This window comes from Brienomyrus brachyistius, unplaced genomic scaffold, assembly GCF_023856365.1.
Source record: "Brienomyrus brachyistius isolate T26 unplaced genomic scaffold, BBRACH_0.4 scaffold27, whole genome shotgun sequence".
NCBI lineage: Eukaryota > Metazoa > Chordata > Actinopteri > Osteoglossiformes > Mormyridae > Brienomyrus > Brienomyrus brachyistius.
Window position 1 is genome coordinate 2,614,501 of NW_026042306.1, and position 21,882 is coordinate 2,636,382.

Genomic DNA, 21,882 nt, shown 5'->3' on the forward strand with positions numbered 1-21,882 from the left:
GACCAAACAAACAGACTAATTCAATAAGTTCTATGATTAAGCTTTCCTGTGGGAAATAACTGCTGAATTTGTCAGACCAAGCATTGTGAAACGCCCCTAAATTATCTACTGGTGTCAGAGGATCTACTTTTTCATAGCAGCTTCTAAAACTCATACTATAGACTCAAGCAGACATCCTGAGTTTGACTTTGTCCAAGCCTGAGCTTATTTTAATTTAATTTTTTTACCTCAGCTGAGTTTTTTCTTTTTACTTTGGACAGAATGTACACATTGATCATTAAATGCTCAGCATATGAAACAGCATTTTTGTTTAATCATTGGACCTGATTGTCAGCTTTGTTAAAGGTTTGTTGGTATTGATTTGTTCTGCAGGACTGACTGTACACACAGCTATGGCTCCCTCGTTTCCAACCCACACGGTGTACACATTACACACAGACAAAAAAGAAGTCTCTCTTGGTTGCTATGGAGATGCAACAGATTAGGTGGTAGAAATGGAGGGAACTGCTGCTATGGAAACATAGGGCAACTTCTAAACATTGGAGAGAGGAATGTCATAAGATTTTTATTTCTCAATGTTTAATCCTACTTGCCAAGGCAATGAATGATCCTTTGAAAGAAGAGGCAAAGAAAGGGAATTCCTAGTAGAAATTCCCACCTCTGCCCCAAGCATCCTCTAAGACAACTTAATTCATAACCCAAAAAGAAGGAAAATCACAAGGACCCTGAGGGACTTGTTTAGAAAATGAAACAAAGCAGACATTAGAGGTATTAATGTAACATCAGGATATAGCCTCAAGATAAACCTATAAAGTCATGTTGATTTCATACATACTTGGACAGGATTGTGTTTATTTACTTTTTGGGATAACAGCAGAGTTATTCCAAAACAGAATGGATCATAACAGGTAGCAAATTTAGCAACTCCTGCAAAAAACAACACATATTAAACAGATATGTGCATTTGACAAATAACACCTCTAGGCTCCACTGGGAAGCAATTACTCCCCTTTGAAGGCTGTCTACTTCCTGTGTAAAGGACCTCATTTGTCAATTCTATATCATAGGTCAACAGCACTCAAGTATCATTAGGGCTGGGCAAATTGGACTGCACATGTAAAAACATTTTTAGCCAGAATACCATTATATTATTTATAACAAACATTTATTAAAACAATGCGTGATCAAGATGAAATGCAAATGCTAGATTTCCCTATTTGCAATTATACAGCAACTATTCAGTTTAGGCATTTTATTTATTCCAAACAGAAGTCTCAAAATAAAGATACAAATAAATTATGCGTATATCTGTGTTGTGTGGGTCAAATAAAGCAGCAATGTCATAAAAACATGTCACTCCAGTATGTCCACCGACAGATTATTTTTGTCTCGGTTGATGACACTGGTTTCAAAACAGAAGGTGAAAATTTAGATACTTTTGTTTATAAACTAACAATTTAAAACTTATCAAACAGTTCAAAAGATAGCAGCCAGTCATTCATTGAACCACAGCTTACCCAAAAAATATCCTGATTAAAGTGAAACAAAATAAAACTAATATTGTAATTTATGATATTTTTAACATGAGCCATTTAGCAATGTTTTTAAATGAAATCAATCAAGTAACAATGATTTCTCACCTTTTCTCACCATGAGATGCTACCTGAATGCACAGAGCTACCTGACTAACTGTGAAATCTGCGATTCTGTACAACATCACCAAAGCTCTCATGTTGTTTACAACCAGGTAGGAGCAACTACTGGTCTTTATTAATCTTTAATAGAGCCTCAATTTGAACACACAATAAAAGTATATTAACATAAATGGTATTGTGTCATTCTATATCTCATTTTGTAAATGTATCAATATACCACCAAGCCCTAAGTATGAGTTTCACAGTTTAGGGACACACCCTTCTGTTTTAGGATCACTAGCATTCACACTTAATTTCTAACTTAGTTGTTTGATTTTATATACATGCAACAAGATACTGTTTGTGAAACCAAACCCATTATGAGCACTGGGAGAAAAAGATCCAGTGAAACGCCCAGAAATTTACTAGCCTCCATCTGAGTTCCATCCTCATAACCCGTCACCAGGTCCACCCGCCCCAAAAACTCATTCAGAATGACTGCTTGTTCTCAGCCTTCATAGATGTAACTATCTGTCTGTTTGGAAGTTCTTCCATGTCTGTGCCGTGACCCATTGGCCATGAGTTGCTATGTTTGTCTCCCCTTCTATAGACAGATCTATATTGTCTCAGTTCCAATCTGACAACTGCCGATACCAACACAGATTCCGAAACTTTAATATTTAAATATTACACATGTACACATACACACTTGTATAACTAGTAAATCTACAAAGAAAAAGTATGCCAAAAAATCTTTAGTTATACTACTATAAACATTCATATCATATTGTCCCACCTTATTTGTACATCTAGTTCTAAGTGTTTCTGAGGCATTTGCAGTTCAGTTTGAATAACGTCCAAGAAAGGATACGCAAGTGGCGAATGCTTAAAATGCTCCACAATTTTTCTCCCACTGGAAAGAGTGTCACTTACTGTACACTTTGTTGCGATAGCTGTAGAGAGTACACAGAACAGCGCAAGCCAGCAACTCTAAAACCAGTCATTGCTGTTTTCATATCATTTAAATTGTCTCGCACAATTACGTACACTGTTTAGTGGGATTTTCTACTAAACTGGTGCATCACTAGCGGCTAATTCACACGTGTACGTAACATCTTAAAGGGATCCGTCTTAAAGTCCTTTGGATTAAGCATTCTTGCATCCATTAGGCATTATACTCAATTTGTTATTTAGGATAGCATGAGTGGCCATGTATGGTATGTCTCCAAACCTAAGCATCCTCTATGCCTGGACAACGTCTAGCACCGAGCAGAGGAGCCACATCTATTATAGGATTTGAACCAACCCTGACTGATTCTACCATTGAATATACCCAGGGTGTTTAACCTTTGGTTTAGGGAAGACTTTTTAATGATCATGAAACACTCAACATGGTCACAGTTTAACTGAAGACCAGCAAAAATGTGCAGTACTTGGTACCTCAGAATCAGGCTTATCTTCATTCATGTAAATTATGCATCACTGGCCTTAAGGCATTTTAGACTTAGACTTTAGTCTTTCCAGCCTGTAACATTCCTGCCCTGGCTAGTTAAACGAAAAAATTCTTCATCATCCATCTATGTCACGACGCAGAGATAAAAACCTTTAGCTATACCCCAATGACGATCATTGGAAAGAAATCTCAACACACAGCACTGGGAAAGGAACGAAGGTTAAAATTAGAGGAGACCGCAAGTTCAGACCAAGTAGTCTGGATAGGTAGGCCATATCGCATCAACCACAGAAATATATGTATGTATGATTAGCATTGTAGCCAGTAGCCTGGGCTACAAATATTTGCTGAGGGGACTAATGGACACCACAACCTATGGCGTAAAGCAGAGCTGTTTTCTTTAAAGTCTCACTCTAAATAGCTACATTAGAAAATAAACCACTTAAAAAATTAAATGACGGACAGACATGTACAAACAAACAAAACAATCCCGGAATAGAGCATAATTTCCTCCTGATGTGTCAGGTCTACTCCAACCCCAAGCTGACTCAAGGGGGATCACTCTAGGTGACCTCCAGCAGCACAGCAGACCTATTTTCTGAGTGTCACATGGCTTAGAAATGAAACATCCTTGTACAATACGCTAGAGCTTTTGGGTCATCCTGGGAAACGTCCGCCAAAGTAGGATATGACTATGCCTTTCAGGATGCCTTCTAAAAACATCCAGAAACACACAGAGGACTCAAAACTCTCCACCTTCCAGGGATAGTGTGGATGTATCACTCCTTGAACAAACATGGACTTCATGAAATGATTTTCTCTCCCAAGGTCTCTGGCTGTGTTGTGAACCCATTGCTATCTTTTCACCCATATTTTCTCCCAGAGGAATAAGACAGAGCACTCTGGCACCACCAGAGTGGTAAAAATCGAGCCACGACTTTGATTCACAATTAGTGAAACTGCTGGTGGCAAAGATGCGGGTATCCATGTGATTTCTAGTCTAGTCTAGTGTCTTACGTCTGCAAGCAGACCACAAGCAGTAAAGAAAGACTGTGAATAATAATAATAATAATAATAATAATAATAATAATAATAATAAAAATCCCTCAAAGGGTGTAATTCTACAACTCAAGCAATAGAAAACATGTAAGATAGACAAAACCCCTATAGGACTGTAAATATTTGCAAGCAAATTTCATGAGGGAAAAAAAAACATTACTAGTATCCATTTTCATAGCAAACCAGAATGTTACAACCCAAAATACATCTTACTTTAGAAATAAATGGGGTACCCAAGCTTCCCCACGTAGTCCAAAGACATGCAGTCAAGCTAAGAGGACCTGTACATGTGTGACCTGTTATGTATTGGCATCCCATCCAGGGTGTACCCTTGCTTTGTGCCCAGTGCTGCCTGGGATTCAGGCTCCTGACTGAATAACCACTGTCTCACCAGCACCGCATGCAGAATAGAAATTTACACCCTGAATCACTGATAGAGCATAGAGCTGTGCCCCATAAAAGAATGTTTACATCACAGATCACAAATACCAGAACACAACAACACACAATAACTACGTCTACTTGAAATCAGTAACATGAAGGGTTTGAGCATCTACATACAGACTAGATGATCTTTCCAAGCAGCTACTGAGCTAGTAATCCATTTATTTATCCATCCTGCAGCAGAGGAGTACATATCCTTGTTCTTTTACACACAGCACCAACTCTGGGTAAAATGCAGCTCCATGGTTGAGGAAACCCTGCTGCGGTCCATTAGCTGGCTGACCTTAACTTACAACAATCTCCACAGCAGATGCCTTAAGGCTTTTTGGAGAGTCAAACTCACATAACAAACTCTAGCAGCTGAAATCAATAGCAGCAAAGGCCTTCTAAAAGTATTAAAGTAAGAGTAACCCACCATTTCATTAACACATGGGGCACAAGGCAGCCTGGTATATGGAGAGGAGAGATGAGTGACAGTTACTCACATTAACAAGGCCTTCGATCAGGGTCAGAAATTAACAATAGCCATGCACCAAATGCGAGTAGATATTCTTTTTGCCAAGTAAATCCCAGAAGACTATTCACCACACTGGCAGGTAAATGTTTGTCTAAGCCTATCTAACCAACCATTTGACAAGAAAATAACTGTAACCAAACAACAACCAACAGTCAATCCAAGGCAGAGCTGTGGTGGGTCTTTGCGGAATGCAGGTGACTATCACTTTCTGCTAGTCTGCTGCTAATTACAGTCAGGCTAATTAAAAGTTTACAAGGAGTAAGTCAACATTCCAAACAAAAACAAATGTATCACTGTGTGAACACCAAGGACATGCTGCCACTTGGAATCTACGGAAATGTCTTCAAGTAACTAAAATTCATCAAGAAGGACCAGTATAGGAGACACTGTGCCCAAAAGACACGTACCATGCCATGTTCCACACCTTTCCCATCTAGATACATCCCATATGGCTCTTCTTTGCCTGAGCATGTTTCTACATTAAACAGCGCCTTGGTGTTCTAAGGTTAAAAGCTACAGCTGCTAGCGTGTGAGAGTGATAACCATAAGATCAGTACATTTTTTAAGTAAACTATTAACAGAATCCGACCAAATTACAGGGATGACTTTCAGACAGTGGGAAATTTAACTCATTTGTGGTGACCATCAGACTAAAGAAACAGCTTTTGGAAGCTTAACAGGTTGTTCTACTTCAACTGCAGCTCACTAAATAAGGATACTTCCTTTTGCAGAACTTTTTTTTTTTTTTTTTTTTTACATTTTGTACAATACAGAGACTAAAATGTGCAGACCCATTTTAGCTAGCTTTATTTCTCACTGAATACATTTAATACTAGTTTCCCAGCAAACAAATAAAAAAAATAGAGAGCCTTGGCAATAGGACCCCCAAGGACAAAACTAAACATCAATCCATTCAATTCGTTCTTATCACACTATGAGCCGTACTCAAGATTGGTCAATACTGAGAGACAAGAACAAATAGTAATCGTTCAGCAAGCAGTAAATCGTTCAGAAAAGGTAACAACGCTGCCTATAAAAGACATAAATATTACACACACAGAGTTGGAAAAGGATTTAAGCCCCCCCATCCATGGAGGTGTGATGTGACAATGCTATAGCCACTGAGCTGCCACACAACTCATTCTAACCAGTGCAGCCATTGCTTAGTGACGTCCATTGTTCTGTGTCATAATTGCCTAACATACTATTCCTATAAAATGACATTATACGTCAGACAATAAAATTTGGTCCATCTACATGCCGATTTATTATAATTTAGTATTACGATATTAATATTCACCAAGTACAACAACATTACCTTATTCGATTACATAGAAGTACATATAAAACAATACATAACATCGAGGAACACAATGAGCTTTTATAAGGATGTATTACGATTAAAAAGTAACTCACTCAAAAGCAAAGAAGAGCCCGCTGGTGACCACGATAAGTACCATGGTAAGGTAGAAGACACCGGTTTGTCTACCCATCATGATCCTTCCATTGCAGTAAAACTTATTCCTGCCCGGAAAAGTTTGCCACTTCCTTTTGGGGATCTTCTTCCCAAGCTGGCTCTCCATTAGCGATGAGGCGACCGTGCTGATCTGACTGTACTGACACTCTGTCATCCCAGGATCCATCAGCCCACGATCTTAATGTTCACCACTAAAACAGTATAACTTAGTCAATGTGATCGTTTGCAGGAACCCGTGTCAAGTGTTAAGTCCCTTTGTGAGTGATGAATAACTATCCAAAATATAACCTTACAGAGTTTGGCGAAAGTGTTTCTAAACACCAACGAAGATATTTAAATTATCTCCGGCTTACACGTCCTTATATCTTGGATTTGCAACATCTATCAAACTTTCCATGTGAACGACGTCCTATGTTGTCGAAAAATGTGTGGGACCAACGAACATGCATCCGTTATATATCTCAAAATATAATAATAATAAATGATGTTGGGATGTGAGACATGCAGTGAGTTTTAAGCACGCCTGCGGTCGGCTCCTTGATCAGTTATAGGCGCAACTAAAATGACTGGCGGGTAAAGTTAAGTATCCAGCCAAATGAAGCCACCGGACTGCAATCGGGTTACAGAAACACCAGAAAATCCACCCAGAAAGATGCTCCCTCCTCTTGTGTTTGTCAAAGGAGATCATTAGCTGTTTATCCTTTATCCAGATCCGTTATCCAGGCTTGTTACGAGAAGCATCGAAAAACAAGCGCAACATTTGAATGGAGAGGAATAATTCGTCCATCAATATGGGAGGAAAAATTTTCATGCAAAGTAGGGCAACATCCCGACTCTTTAGTTATCAAAGCCAATTAAATCGCTTTGAAAAAAAAACCACAAACGCCGACACACACACTCCAGAAAAGAAATACAGCTAAGAAGAAAAAACGTTATAATGCTGAAAAGTGGAGAATTTCATTACTAAATACAACGATTCCGTGTACCAACCGTTAACAAAGCTGCAACATCAAAACGTAAAAGCCTTTGTCTTAATCGGCTGGAAGAAAATACACGAAGCTTTCAGCACCTTCATGCTGTTACAGCTCGCTGCATTAACGGTTCAGTTCTAAAGCGTGTTCGGCGCGCAGAAGCATGGGAGATTGAGTTACTTCCAATCCCTGTATAACCACACAAAAATGGGTCATTCTTCTCTTCCATGTACGTGCTGTCTTGTATATTACAATTTCTGTTACCCAAAACGTAATTACATATGTGGTACAAATTAGTTTAAGTTAATATTATTCAAATTAAAGTTTGTCATACATTTACACGCATCTTCGTGACATATATTTACACAGATTTTTCGTGTGTTTGGAATGCCTATTATGGATATAAATGAATGAATGAACTATTTAGAAAAATATACACGATAGGACACTATTGCTCCTATGCTTTTGTAGTATCCGGAAGATTTTAAGCGAAGGACCGTTCTTTAAGCATATGAACTGCACGGGAAAATATACCTTAACAAGCGTGTTCAATCATGGTTGAAGACGAAGAACAAAACAAGATACTGTTGCTAAAAGGCGAGTAAATTTCCCCAGGTTAAGAATTTGTAATCGTAAATGTTTGGTTTCGTTGCTATGTGCTGAAGGATTTCTTTTTGTGTCACATACATTACACATTGTAGTTAAGGGGTGATAATCGTTGACAATGTTGTAAGCGGAACAATATAATGCCTACTTTTGAATAGAAATCATACGATTGAATTAGCATCTATAATATTTTGCAGGTGGCGTTTTTCTGACAACCGTGGCCACAGCTGGCATGATCGCCGGTTTCGGTACGACCTTGGCGATAGCTAAGAAGAAAAGCCCAGAATGGTTTAACAAGGTGTGGAAGTACTTCCCCCCCCCACTTCTATTGGAATGACATGCATATGCCTATATCATAGCCACACTTTTTGCTGTAATTCATTAAACCAGCACCTTCAGCAGCGTTACACAACACCAAAACAATTTGTGCGTTCTGACGACCCACGGCACTTTGTTGCAGGTGTGATAGAGCTGCGTGGATACTTTTCTTGAAGCGTGTCTGTCAGTCCGTGCGAGAGTGTAATTAAAAATGAATGAAACCCCAGTCATTTAAAGCTATATCAGTCCAGATTATTTTGCTTTAGGTGAAGATGTAAACTTGTCTAATTAAGATTTTCAGCTTGGGGGATATGTTTCTTTCTGGGCCATAGATATTAATTTCTTAGAGGTATATAATTACACCCCAATTAATAATCCATTGTATAACTTTTTTTTTATTTAGGTAAATTGGGTTAACTATAGCTTGTCAGTTTCGCATTTTTTGCTGCTATTAATTATTGCACGCCATGTTTACTTCAACTTTATCATGAGACCAAGTTTGAATTTATTTTAAACCAAGTATTGCGTAAATTCCTGGATTATTTTTGTTTTTAAAACAGAATTTAATGGGCATCACAGTGCTGTCTTTGTTTCTAAATCTATTTTTCAACAAAAGGCAAAGATGCCTTTAATGTGAGAAAATTGAATTTCATGGGGGGGATGTTGCAGTGAGGTCAGTGCCACCCGTTGGCTCACAAGGCCAACTTTGTGCACAAGATCAAGGCGATTGCCTGATCCTGAGGTGAAGCATCCTAGCACAAGACGTCACTTTTGTTTTGCATACATTCAGAAAAACAAATCCAAAATAAGCACTTCAAATAATTTCCCTAAGGAGTTGATCTGCAGTGGAGGCTGTTTAAGTCTTGTCTTAACTGTCTGAAGATAATAACCTGGTTTTTTTCAAAGCCAAAAAAGCCATCAGACAGAGACAGGGATGGTCAACTTGCAGCAAATCTAATCAGTGTCTCACTCAGACTGATCTAATTATTTGGGTAAAGTAGTTACAAGAGTTGTTCCTGCTTTCCAGAAAAACTTTTTATGTCAGTGGTTTTGTATAAACAGATGTTTGATACCTTGCTGAATGTGTACTAGAACAAGGTGGGTCTTGTGATATGAACCAGCTAACCAACATGCTTAAACACCACAGTACCTGCTGCCCGCCACTCTTGCATGAAGCCTATGGATGTTGTCTAACCAGACAGAGTTAATCGATCAATATGGTATTCAAGACAGGGCAGCTTACAGTAGTGTTTAAAAAATTAAATATATAAGCAGTTTTATAGCTGTTCAGTGGGTGCTGGCAATCAAAAGATAAGCTAAATTTTGACCTGTGTTGTATGTGGGAACCCCTGCCACATAATTTTCCCCAATAGGAGGAAATACCATAGAACTTCATGGGTGTTTTGGGGCAGCATGCTGACATCATGGTTTGCACTGTTTCCTCACAATGTGTGTACAAGTCTCCACCCTGGCTCTACATGTTTGGAGGTAGGTGTGAATGGTGTATGAGTGAGTGTGTGAGTGAGTGTGCTCTGCAATGGGTTAGCACCCCGTCCTGGGTCATTCCCTGCCTTGTGCCCATTGCTTCCAGGATAGGCTCTAGACCCCAATGACCCTGCATAAACCAAGTGAGTACAGAAGGTTGATGGATGGGATGTTTATCTAGTGTATTTCCATTGCTTGACAAGGTGGTCAAGCAGTTAAAACGATAGGTTGCTGATCCATTGGGCATTGAAGGATATAAACTCTTTACAAAGAATTTTCCTCTAGGATATTGTCTTATCACTTATTTTAGAGCAGGGCTATTCAAATCATGATCCTCAAGGGCCGAGCCCTGCTGAGTTTCCAGCCGTTCTTCACCTGTAAGCCTGGTGTGAAGCCTCTGCTCAACCAGAATTGGTGCTTATTAAACTTATTAAACTAACTAACTACCTGAGAACTGAAAACATGGCTTGGATTTGTTATGGAGGTCCAGACTTGAAGAGCCCTGTTTTACAGAAATGAGTGCGGATGGGGCTGTGCGATATGACCAAAATCTCATATGTCGATAACAATATATAACAAGAATGCACCTTATATTTATGGATCTTTTCTACAGGTCAGCTACAGTAGGAATGTAACAAAAATCCGCAAATAAAAAGGAACAAAATCCATTTCAGGTGTACAAATCGCTCAGCCACACAAAAATACATATTAGTGGATTGCGATGTGTTTGTGATTTTTTTTTTTTCTAAAGATCAGCTGTGGTATATGGTGGGTGGGGAAATATCTTTTGGAATAGTTTTGTGTTTCCTCTTAATATACTTTTGTTACTAATAACTGTACTTTATCCATTTAAAATGCAAAAGACAGGAGTAATAGACTAATGTATAAACCTAAACTATTCACAAATGTTTTAAGCACTAAACTACAGTGGAAAATGCACACCATGTAACTTTCATATTATATGCTTTATACAAATTTATTAATAATTGCATGGTGTCCATTCAACGCCAGTAACTGTAAGACAGCTGGACTAATTAGTGTAACCCTAAACGATAGAGACATTTCCAATGAAGTATGCTTTAAGCAGTAAACTATGGAGAACAATGTACACCATATAACTTCAATAGGCCATCTGTCTTGGACACAGCACTGTTATTTCATAAGCATTTCATAAGTGTCAAATGCTTTTTTTGACAATTGCATTAAGTTTATGCAAAGAGTCAGTATTTACAGTGTTGGCCCTTCTTTTTCAAGACCTTTGCAATTAGCCCTGGCTGCTGTCAATCAAGTTCGGGGCCAAATCCTGACTGACGGCAGCCCATTCTTGCTTAAATCAATGCTTGGAGTTTGTTCAAATTTGTGGGTTTTTGCTTGTCCATCCGCCTCTTGAGGATTGACCACCAGTTCTCAATGGGATTAAGGTCTGGGGAGTTTCCTGGCCAGGGACCCAAAATATCAACGTTTTGTTCCCCAAGCTGCTTAGTTATTACTTTTACCTTATGGCACGGTGCTCCATCATGCTGGAAGAGGCATGTTCATCACCAAACTGTTGCTGGATGGTCGGGAGAAGTTTCTGTGTTCTTAGGCAAAATTGTGAGGGACTTTGCAATTAATTGCAATTCATCTGTTGACTCTTCATAACATTCCGGATTATAGGCAAATTGGCATCATAAATACTGAGGAGACTGTGAAAATTAATATTTGTGTCATTTTCAAAACTTTTGGCCACAGCTGTATATCACTATATCCACCAGCCCTAAGTCAGGATGGTTCCAAAAGCCATGCCTCTTACCTTCTCTGCCCCCAGGGCCTGGCAGGCACAACGGCAGTACCGGAGAGTGGGGCATCACTGGCCCTCCGGGCACTGGGCTGGGGCTCGCTGTATGCCTGCTGCGGGGTGGGCCTCCTCAGCTTTGCTGTCTGGAAGGCCCTGGGCGTCCATAGCGTGAGTCTCAATGCCAGGATGTGAGCAGCACATAACTGGTGAAATGAAGTTTGTGGGTCTGTGTGTAACGGACATCCTTGTTCTTGTCTACATAGCTAGCAGAGTTCAAGCAGAAGATGCAGTCAGTCTTTCCAACGATCCCCAAAACAGAAACACAAGCCAACATAAACCCCATGAACTGGGAGTCTTTCTTCAGATCAAAGTAACAGAATGGATGGATGCCGCACACTTCCATAGCTGACTGGACTACCTGGGGATCAGATTTCCTCCCTTAAAGTTTCAGTGTTATTGGAGGTGCAGGGTTGGCAATTACATTGTCGTCATTTCATCCAGTCAGCCCTCCAGACCTGTGGCATTTTGTGGTTGGCAGTTTTGGTTTTTTGTTGAGTTTCTTTCTAATAGACTTTATGTCCAAGACCTTGCCTTGGGATACTTTTGATCAGGTGGACAGGCACAGCACATCAAGTGCTGGATGGACACTTTCCTTTAAAAGTATATTTGCATCTGTTTCTGCTCACTGTAGCTATGAGTTTGAAAAAGTCACAACTGGCTTTATTTGTTGCAAAGATTTAATATGTTGCTGCGGAAATAAACATATTGAATTGTATTATGCGAGTATTGTTGCCTGTGACATTCTAAGTGTGAAATTCCCCTGGTTTGCAACGTGCTAAATATACATTCTCGACAAACGTAATCTGAAATGAACAAAGGAATGGGATTTCTTTATACCGGCAGAGGTTTATGGGAGGTGAAACCATCACCGGTCACTGTGTTTTATACTGATTTCTCCACACTGGTGAGCACCATCCCCAGGTCCGCCTCCAGGGCCGAGTCCTCGTAACCCTATTCTGGACAGGGTACTCTGGTTTTAATAGGTATTTTTCATGCAGTGTTGTGTCTGGCTTCTCCCCACCAACCTGTTTACCAAGGATGGCCCCAACTGGGAGCTCAGGCTGCAGATGACAGAGCTCTGCTGATCACTGAAGCACACCTTCATGCTGAGGTCACACTCCTCCAAGAGACAATCCAAAATATACAACAGGATGTATTTTTTCACCATTCCTTCTATACATAAATCAAACAATAGGTTCATTCAGATGTACGTGAAGCTACTCCCAGACAGTTTGTATGTAGTATATAGTAACCATAACAAACCTCTGCTTAGTGATTTCAGGGTGCAGCGTGCCAACTCTTGTGAAGTCATGCAAAATTCATGTACTTCTCAGTCACATGATTAGTCAGATGTGCTAGATTTCACTGGTTTCAGGACATATCTGTTCACATGCTAAGCCATGTGACTGGGATGGAGCTAGTGGAGTTATATTGGTTTATGCACACACTTGACCAGCTCTTACCTCTGGCAAACAAAATCTAGATCTTTTTCAACACTCGGTTTACATACAGCCTGAGCATGGTATCATTTCAGGTTAACTTAGAGCAAACACCATATCCTACACGGTGCTTAACAAGGTTTAATGTACATTTATTTTTTTAACATGTGGAACATATAGTATAAAGATTTTGTTTTGAATAAATGTCCAATGTGTGGATGAGCGAAAAGAAGACGCCAGTCTTAAATATCGGTGTAGGATTTTCTTTGTCCTGTTATTCAGTTTTAATTGGTTTCTGTCATCATCCCAGGATAACTTTCCTTTTCCGCATCACATGCGGGGAATTAAAAAGAAATGGATAGGATAGATGTCTTTCTGTCTTTTATAACCTTATACATTATTCCCCAGAATGAAACAAGTCCAACATGGGGCTCACAAAGCGGTACACACCCGTGCTGAGAGCACAGCAACTTCTTACACACAGGATACGACTTTGCCTTTGTTTTAGGATGTGAACCCAAACAATGAAATAGACTAAATAAAATTAACGGTAACAGCAAATAATATTTAGAATTAACAACTACTGTCACTTTGTAGTCATATCACCTGGAAAAAAAGGTATGCAGGTAACTAAAAACAACGAAATACAAAGAATAAAACAAAGGTACGTTTGTTCAATGTACAAGATCTATTTACATCTCAGCCCACTGCCGAATACAAAATAAACGTAATACAAGTACTAAAGAGACTGCTCCAGGAGTGGAGAAGGGAGTATTTTTTTTTCTTTGACTGGTAGGCAGATGCAACACTGATTTTGTGTTGCATGGTGTAGGAGGGAACAAACACACACTTAACTGACAGCCAGCCTGTTACCATGCCAACCTGCCGTGATTCCTATTGCACAAGCCTTTCTTAAACATGGGTATATTTATACGAGTAAAATCATTTTTCTTCTCAATAATGTGGCAGAAGAACCATCCACAATATTTATCACAATTTAAATTATTAATTGAAAGCAAACTGATTCAGAACAATTATATAAAACAAGAGACATACATATAAGAGACAACAAAAAGGAGCATATATCAACTCTTGTTCAAATCAAATTATTAAAAAAAAGACAGGAAAAATATTAAAAACACATACCACAGCAAGTATTAAATATCTGTATTAAAATCATTTCAAAAATTCCAAAATTAAACCGTGAATCGGGCTGGGGAGCTATTTTTATATATTTATATATTTATTTATACATATACAAAACATTTTTATTTAATTTTTTCCCTTAAATAAAAATATAATACCAGCAATTGCATGTGACATCTGCTCTTAGAGGCCGTCAAGGTGCCAGTCAAAAGCGGCCGATTTTGAAGAGCACTTGGCACAGGATGCTGGAGACAGCGGCGCTCAACACAGAGGACACGGTGATGTCCAACAGCCGGCCCTCATACAGCACAAACTTGGGCCGGTTCTCCTCCACCTCGGCCATGGCCAGCAGCGCCTTGGCGGCCCGGCACATCATGCTGACGCTCGGCGGCTCGGGGTGCGGGGGCCCGTGGGGGCCGTGCTGGTACTGCGCCACGGCCACACCGTCCTCCAGAAATCCCATCAGGCTGCCTATGCCGCCCCGCTGCAGGGCTATAGCCCGGGCTGCTGTAGGGTCGCCACGGGCCAAGTTGGACAGAACAGCCACCGCCATCTCGCGGCACACCTGGCTGCGGCGCTCACCCACATGGCGCACCAAAGCTGTGTAGAGCCGCTGCTGCCGGCTCATAGGTGGCGTGGCCAGCAAGAGGTCCACGTTGCCATCCTGAACACTCAGCTTGCACAGGCACTCCAGTACAAGTCGCTGTGGGGTGAGTGCAGAGTAAGGCCCAGCCGTTGGAAACGGGTCCCGGGATACTGCCGAGGGGCACACCATCCAGTGCAGGAGGCCATCCAGGAGAGGCAAACAGATGCTTTCTGGGTAGAGTGACAGATCCAGCTGGCCGGCAATGTTTGCCAGGGTCACCATAGTGTTCTCCCGCAGTGTGGCAAGGCAATCCCAGCGCCACTCATCTCTGCTGCAGGCCAGACCACGGTCCTCCTCTTCGCCATCCCTTTCTCCATCGCGGCGAATTGCAGAAGGCCTTTTCCTTTCAAGGTGTTCGTGGTGCAGCAGCACCAGCCGGCCTAGGATCAGCACCAGGCCTGGATGCCGGGACATCTCGGTGTCATTGCCAGGTACGAAGGAGAGGCTGCGTATAACGTTGGAGATGCAGATGCACCGCCGTGCCAGCGAGTCCTGCCAGTTGGCAGCAACAGAGAGAGGGGCATCGTCTCGGCAACGTGGTTCATCCTCCAGGGTGTCAAACTCAAAGGAAACTGATGGCCACCAGGGTGCCCTGTTGTGGCAAGTCTTCTCATTGGCCTCTACTGGTTCCAACTCCTCCTCCCTACCCCACAGGCTGTTGGTCTTTCTCTCAAAGTGGGTCTGGATGTGGGCAGTGGAGTCCCCCCCACCTGCCTGCCAGTGCAGCAACCCGCTGGTGAAGCCCTCACCGTTTAGCAGGTCTTCTTGTGACCCATCCCAGTCCTTGTCTTCCACCTTCAGTGGGAATTTGTCATACCTGCTAGCCTGTTTTGGCCGGGGCTCCAGGGGACATATTGCCTCTGAGAGGTCCTTGCTCTTCTCCTCATGCTCTTCCTCATCCATCCCCTTTAAATGTGGCTCATCTGGAGGCTCCTCCCTGATGTTGTCTGACACTGCCTCCTCAGTGGTATTGAGAAGTGCCTCATCATTTGCTGCCCATCCATCCTCCTCTCCCAGTTCTGCCTCAGATTTATCCATTTCTTCCGGGTGGGCAGGATCCTCCTCCTTCTGACTTGGCGTAGGTCCTAGAAGTATCTTCTGTCCAGGTGTTCCCACTTCATACTCCTTCAGAATCCCAAACATCTCTATCAGGCACCTTCTGAAGTATTCCACGATTAGTTCCAGAAATCCAGGCAACTGGAGGGGTGAAAGAAAAGGCAGAGGTCACGCTCTACAGATCAACAAACCTGTTTGGATCAAGGAGGAAAATCACTCCCAGACAGATGTTGAGGTAGGTTTATGATGTCATGCATATGTCACTTGTGAATGGCCCCTGAGGGTTCAGCCGATGTAGTCCTACCTGTGAGAGGGTGAAGGAGGCCACAGTGCTATCATCATAAAGCAGGATATTGATGGTGTCTAGGGCCCAGGTGCTCTCTGCCAGCAGGCCTGACTTGAGGGACATCATCACACGCCAGGCCTCTGGGGTTCCTGCAATGAGGTCCAAAGTGATTTCTGCCCCTATAATACTCCCTGTTTCTTGTCTTTTTGAGACGCTCAGTGGAGACGGAACCCGCCGACAAACAGCTGACCCCAGCTGATCCCAGAATGCCTGCTATACAAACTCCCTTATTGCTAAGATTGCATCTTCCCCTTCTTACTCCTACACAGCAGGTGGTTTCTCATCCTACATTAAGGTGCCTTCCATCTGCAGTAAGTTGTCCCTACAAACATTCCAAACAAGTACAACTCTGCTGCTTTCTATCTACCATTTCCTAGTGTATTCACACTAGGACCCGTCACAGCCATGTTTCATGTTATATGGCTGTGACGTGTCCTAGTGCGAATACACTAGGAAATGGTAGATAGAAAGCAGCAGAGTTGTACTTGTTTGGAATGTTTGTTAGGACAACTTACTGCAGATGGAAGGCACCTTAATCTCAATGCAGTTCCACATTATAGATCTTATCCATTACAGTATCTCCGATTTCCTTTCTTTACAACACTGCAGAACTGAAAATTTCTTTTACTCTCAACCCCAACTGGATCTTCTCTGCATCTCCAGGAAACAAAGCCACTACCATTATAAGTTGTTCTGGGCTCTATTAATTCCTCTCAAAAGTCATCTTATCTGGGCTGTAACCTGTTTCTACAATGATGGGGCCTTACACACTCCTTAAGAGGTGGCTCGGATGCATGGGACGACGCTGATCCCCTAACAGCATAGCGATTAAACACAGCAGGAGGAAATGGCCTGTTTATGACACTGGGTAACAGAGCAGGCAGGACCTACCGGTGTCTTTGGAGGTCAGCTTACGACGTGGCTTCAGCAGTGCCTGTGTGCCCTCCACCGAACTGGCGGGGTAGCTGACCTCTCGCTGGAGGACCGGAGGAGGAGCCTGGCCAGGCATCCCGGGAGCTGGGGCGGGCCCCGGCATGGGGACAGGCATGCCTGGCTTTGGCGGTTTTACAGAAGCCATAAAGTGGCCCTTGCTGGGAGATGGATGCACCTCCATAGAGCGCTGGAAAGGGGCGGGACTGGGGTCCCGGGGAACATGGCTGGCAGCCATGGCGGGGGGTGTCTGGTATGACGAGGGTGGCGGCGGCCTAGTGGTCATATGGGGCATCGGTCCAGAGGAGGAAGAGGGGGAGGTGGCCGAGGGGTGAAAAGACGGCTGGCGCTGCCCAGTGGCACTGGGCCACGAGCTGTCCTGGCCTGGCAGGCCTTCACCGTCGTCCCCGCGGCCCAAAGGGTAGGTCGCTCCCTGACCGTGCCTAGTTGGATAGGGGTAGTTCACATCTGTCCTGGAGGGCCACATCCTGGGCTGGGGCCCCTCACCAGAGCCCATTGCATGTGGGGGCACTGGACCTGAGGGGGGCATGCGTTCCCGTCCATAACCGTATGGGAAGGGGTTCTGCATGGGCCGGCGTTCAGGGCCCGAATAGCTGCCGTAGGGGCCATATGGATCTGGCTGCTGCCCTCCATAGGGCCCACCATACACGTCCCCCTCATGGCGCTTCGCAGGGGGGCCGTACATCCCCTCCATTGGCCGTTTGTAGCCCTGCAGGGGAGCGAAAGCTGGACTGACTGAATGAGCATCACTTGTTTCACCATCATCTGTAGATACTGCAATTCACTTTTGCCCTTCAATACTTCACTAATTCATCAATGTTGCACTTATTCTATAAATTTGTAAATAAGGTTTCTTTTATTTCTGCTAAATCAGACATGGCAATGAAAGGAACTTTAAGACAAATGATACAAGTTTGTTACAAGACCCTCTAATAACCAGGCCTGGCCAAACACTAACTTGCTGAGTAACCCCGTCATTTAATAGACTATTTAAAGTCATCGTTTGAAAAACACTACCACCATTTCAAAGATGACAGTAAATTATGGTTTGAGCTACTTTCAAGTTCGAAGCTAATTTTTAAAGCCAAGTTACATTTTCTACACAAATAAGCAATCAGTCGACTCTTGGAATACAACAAAAGGCCTGAGCTTCTGAGGGCATCTTCGAGCAGGAGGAGCGATCAGTCACACTGACAGTGATTTGGAGAGCAGCCTCTGTGGCAGTTAGACTTCATATCCATGGTCATGCACAGGCGGGGCTCAGTTCCTGACATCACAGTGCTCCCCCACGCCCTGGCTTCTCACCTGCTGCTGGGGGAACATTCCGGGCTGATGGGCTCCATATGGCATGCCGTGGGAATACTGCTGTCCGTAGCCCTCGTGCCTGATGGGACATGGAGTCACAATAAATCCCTTCATTTACCAAAAGCACTGACACGGAAACCAGGGTTACAGTCTGAGCAGGTTACAGCTTTGCCTGCTCTTACCGCTGGCTGGAACTGCAACTGGGAGTGAATCATCCTTCCAGTTCTTTGTGTTACATAATTCGTTCAGGCTATGCTTCTTTTCCCACATTTCACCACTTACAGAGCCTATTATGTTCAATTCAGTTTATTTTTATATAGCTCCTTTCACAACAGTGTCACCCCCAGGCGCTTTACATGGGTGAGATACATTCCTGCATCATTTATACAGAATAATTCAATAACTGGGAAATGGGAAGGCAAAGAGAATAAACAAGACAGATGACAATGGAGGAGAGGAACTACAAACTCCCAAGTAGAGAGAAAAAAAAACTGAGGGGTCCAAGATCAACGGGCAGTCCAGCCCCCCTGGGCATGCGGACATTATAGGAAATTATGTTGACTATTTCAGCCAGGGGACAAACTGTTCTACTGAGAGGTCTTGGTATCTCCACAAGGACACTGTAAATAAGGTATATCTGCAATGAGACAGAGTTACTAAAATCTCTTAAGGCAGCTGGATAAAAGTGGGTCAAGTTTCAGGTGAAAAATATGCACAGTTGTGCTGACTATTTTTGCTTTTAAGCCCTTCTAGAAGATGCGGAGGTGCGAGAGAGAGAGGTGGGTCCTCACCTCAGCTGGGAGGGGTATCTGTTTGGAGAATACAGTCCCGAGTCATTAGCAGAGGGTGCCATGTTGTTCTGACTTTGGTGGGGAACTATGCCCCCCTCTGGTCCCATCACATTGTCCGGTCTGATGGAACATGGGTCACCAAATAAAAGCACGGTTAGACAGCAGCAATAAGTGGCCAGTTCTCATTCTGCATTTGTGCCAGAAAGACTCTGAACTGGTAGATCAGCTGACTGAATTTCTGGAACCACACTCAAAAAATAAACAATCCTGTTTAAGTACCAGTTAATCTTACTGACGGGTAGTTGGCTCTCCAACTCAATTTTACAATAGTACATCTTTAATGGGAAAACTCTGATCTAAACTGGTGAAAAACCTAAAGTCCTTTTTAAAAAAGTACTTAAAGAATCATATTGAAATCATTTCAGGGTTACAAGACTGATTATGAACGTGAGGTTCTAATGTTCTTCATATAGCTAGTTTCCTGAATAATAAATAATACTAATTTTGGTGGTATACACCGTGCTTTGTCATGGATAATTGGGGTATTAGCCTCACTTGTTTTTTGCATCTGCTAAATAAATAAATGTGAACGCAAAGATCCAGTGAAACTCCACTGCGGACCCACCTCCTGTCATAGCCGGGGCCGTAAGGGTACTGGGGGCGCTGGCCCACGCCCGGGACAGGCATGGCCCCCGGAGGTGGCCCCCGGCCATATGCTTCCTGCATGCCGCTGCCGGCCATATGGCCTTCCCCAAAGTGCTCGTTTGGGGCCATCCCTGCGGAGAGAGCGTGCTCCCGTCGAAACGCTGTTTCCACTTAAAATCAGCACTCATTCCCAAAGTAAGAGTCATTCCCAAATATAACCATTTCTCTTGCCATTAGGCAAAACTAAGGAGCATAAATAAAGAGCAGAATGTCCCAAGTAAGCTAAGCGTTGTTGATGGTCTTAATGACCGGGCTGGGCAGATTGAGGAGCTAAATATAAAAGTTAAAACTGCATCTAGAAAATAAATGAGATTTTTTTTTCTAAGTACTAAGAGCAACTCTTCAGTCACAACGTTTTACAAATTGGTTTATTTATAGCTTTAGTGAGCAAATTTAAAACAAAACATTACTCTCCACTAGGGGGCACCATTGCACCACAGATGGGCATAGGTGACTCGACAGCAGAGATTTCTCAACGTTTCAATCTGAGACAGAATATTTTTCCGCTGTACTACACCAGAAGCTAGAAGTGGGTGAAGTCGTCCCTGCCTCTGAAGAGCACACATCCTGCTTATCCTGCATCATTCATAGAGCAAGGACAGTCCAAACAAGACTTACCCTTCCTTGCAGCACCAAAGGGGTCCTTGTTGGCCTCATACTGTATCCTCATCACAGCCTCTGGCATGTTGCCCCCCTGGGGGTGGTAAGGTGCCCCAGGGTTCATAGGAGTGCATTTCTGGAAGACGGGGTCATTGACCTCTGCGAAGGGGTCCTGCACACTGACAGTGCTGCTGTTCCTAAGAGAAGACAGACACTCACTATGAGGAGAACTGGAAGTTACGTGCAAATGCATGCAATAGATACTGACACAATCACAGACAAGGAAATGTGTCAGTCACTCTTTCTGCATAGGAGCTTTAAATGAGCACAGGACAATTTTAATGGATGTGCTACATATCCTGCAAATTCTCAATGTCACATTTATGTAGCACTTACTTGCATTGTTTTACGTTAAGGGTGTATGCGTCACATGATGCTAGGCATGGTAGACTGTGATTTTACCTGCACACCTGCTAATGGGTGTTTGGTAAAGAGGGGGTGAGTGGGGAGTTGCAACTTCTGTTGACCGCTTACGCTCGCTTATGCCTCGTTTTATTGTTTTGATATCTATGAGGAATGACAAACATGTTGATAACGTGATACGGAATTTTGTTCTCGGTGTTTGGAAAGCGCGTCTGGCAGACCTCTTTACCTTTTTCTGACATCGCCCAAACAGTCAGTATCAAAGTCTTCCAGATGTAACCCCAACAGTGTTATAAATCCACCTATTGATAACACCCATCCATTTCTCATTTCCCATAAATCCTTGGTATCCAGAAACTACATGAAACTGCCAGTTTCACCCTGATCAGGCAAATGTGTAATTTCGCTATTTTTGGCAAATAAAAGCACAAAGGTTGTCTGAAATGAATTGAAGTAAACTAAATCCACAGCACGGCACAACCACAAAAGATGAGACTCAAGTGCGCCCCCTACCTGCTACCCTGCTGCGGGATCATCTGCGTGTGAGGAGCAGGTGTGGGTGGGGCTGGTGTGGGCGGCTTCAAGTCACCCCCCGCCTCCGTCATTGAGCTGCTGCCTGTGGACTGTGGTGTGTGGGGGCCCTGCAGGGAGCCAGAGTTAGCTGGGGGAGAGA

At 42.8% G+C, this 21,882-nt stretch overlaps 3 protein-coding genes across 14 annotated transcripts in view; 1 reads left to right on the forward strand and 2 right to left on the reverse strand.

The window, feature by feature from the left end:
• LOC125720956 (palmitoyltransferase ZDHHC14-like) overlaps positions 1–7,710 on the reverse strand; it is a 29,602-nt gene extending 21,892 nt beyond the window's left edge. For 5 of the 10 annotated variants that reach the window (XM_048996874.1, XM_048996872.1, XM_048996870.1 and 2 more), the window contains exon 1: positions 6,524–7,703. In XM_048996874.1, coding sequence (XP_048852831.1) covers positions 6,524–6,750 — 227 coding nt within the window. In that variant the 5' untranslated portion in view covers positions 6,751–7,703. Of the gene's footprint in view, positions 1–5,514; positions 5,538–6,523 lie in introns of those variants that run through there. The other 5 variants (XM_048996869.1, XM_048996868.1, XM_048996875.1 and 2 more) reach the window with 5 other exon arrangements.
• A 316-nt stretch (positions 7,711–8,026) lies between these two features.
• LOC125720964 (transmembrane protein 242-like) lies at positions 8,027–12,516 on the forward strand. Its single transcript, XM_048996886.1, has 4 exons — positions 8,027–8,152; positions 8,359–8,459; positions 11,772–11,909; positions 12,005–12,516. The coding sequence occupies exons 1-4, from the start codon at positions 8,110–8,112 to the stop codon at positions 12,113–12,115; spliced, it is 393 nt and encodes a 130-aa protein (XP_048852843.1). The 5' UTR covers positions 8,027–8,109; the 3' UTR covers positions 12,116–12,516.
• A 971-nt stretch (positions 12,517–13,487) lies between these two features.
• The window catches only part of LOC125720947 (AT-rich interactive domain-containing protein 1B-like), an 80,343-nt gene continuing 71,948 nt past the window's right edge, over positions 13,488–21,882 (reverse strand). For all 3 annotated transcript variants that reach the window (XM_048996850.1, XM_048996852.1, XM_048996851.1), the window contains exons 14-21: positions 21,723–21,870; positions 20,805–20,983; positions 20,107–20,257; positions 19,482–19,601; positions 18,691–18,769; positions 17,326–18,094; positions 16,393–16,523; positions 13,488–16,229 (exon numbers count right to left, since the gene is read on the reverse strand). In XM_048996850.1, the coding sequence (XP_048852807.1) occupies positions 14,592–16,229; positions 16,393–16,523; positions 17,326–18,094; positions 18,691–18,769; positions 19,482–19,601; positions 20,107–20,257; positions 20,805–20,983; positions 21,723–21,870 (3,215 nt within the window). In that variant the 3' untranslated portion in view covers positions 13,488–14,591. The remainder of the gene's footprint in view (positions 16,230–16,392; positions 16,524–17,325; positions 18,095–18,690; positions 18,770–19,481; positions 19,602–20,106; positions 20,258–20,804; positions 20,984–21,722; positions 21,871–21,882) is intronic.

What these genes read in the sequence shown, in the direction of transcription:
- LOC125720964 (XM_048996886.1), top strand. Translation starts at nt 8,110, where the DNA reads ATGGTTGAAGACGAAGAACAAAACAAGATACTGTTGCTAAAAG. An exon ending in CAAGATACTGTTGCTAAAAG is followed by an intron (nt 8,153 to 8,358) that starts GCGAGTAAATTT and finishes AATATTTTGCAG; the next exon opens with GTGGCGTTTTTCTGACAACC. An exon ending in AGGCCCTGGGCGTCCATAGC is followed by an intron (nt 11,910 to 12,004) that starts GTGAGTCTCAAT and finishes TTGTCTACATAG; the next exon opens with CTAGCAGAGTTCAAGCAGAA.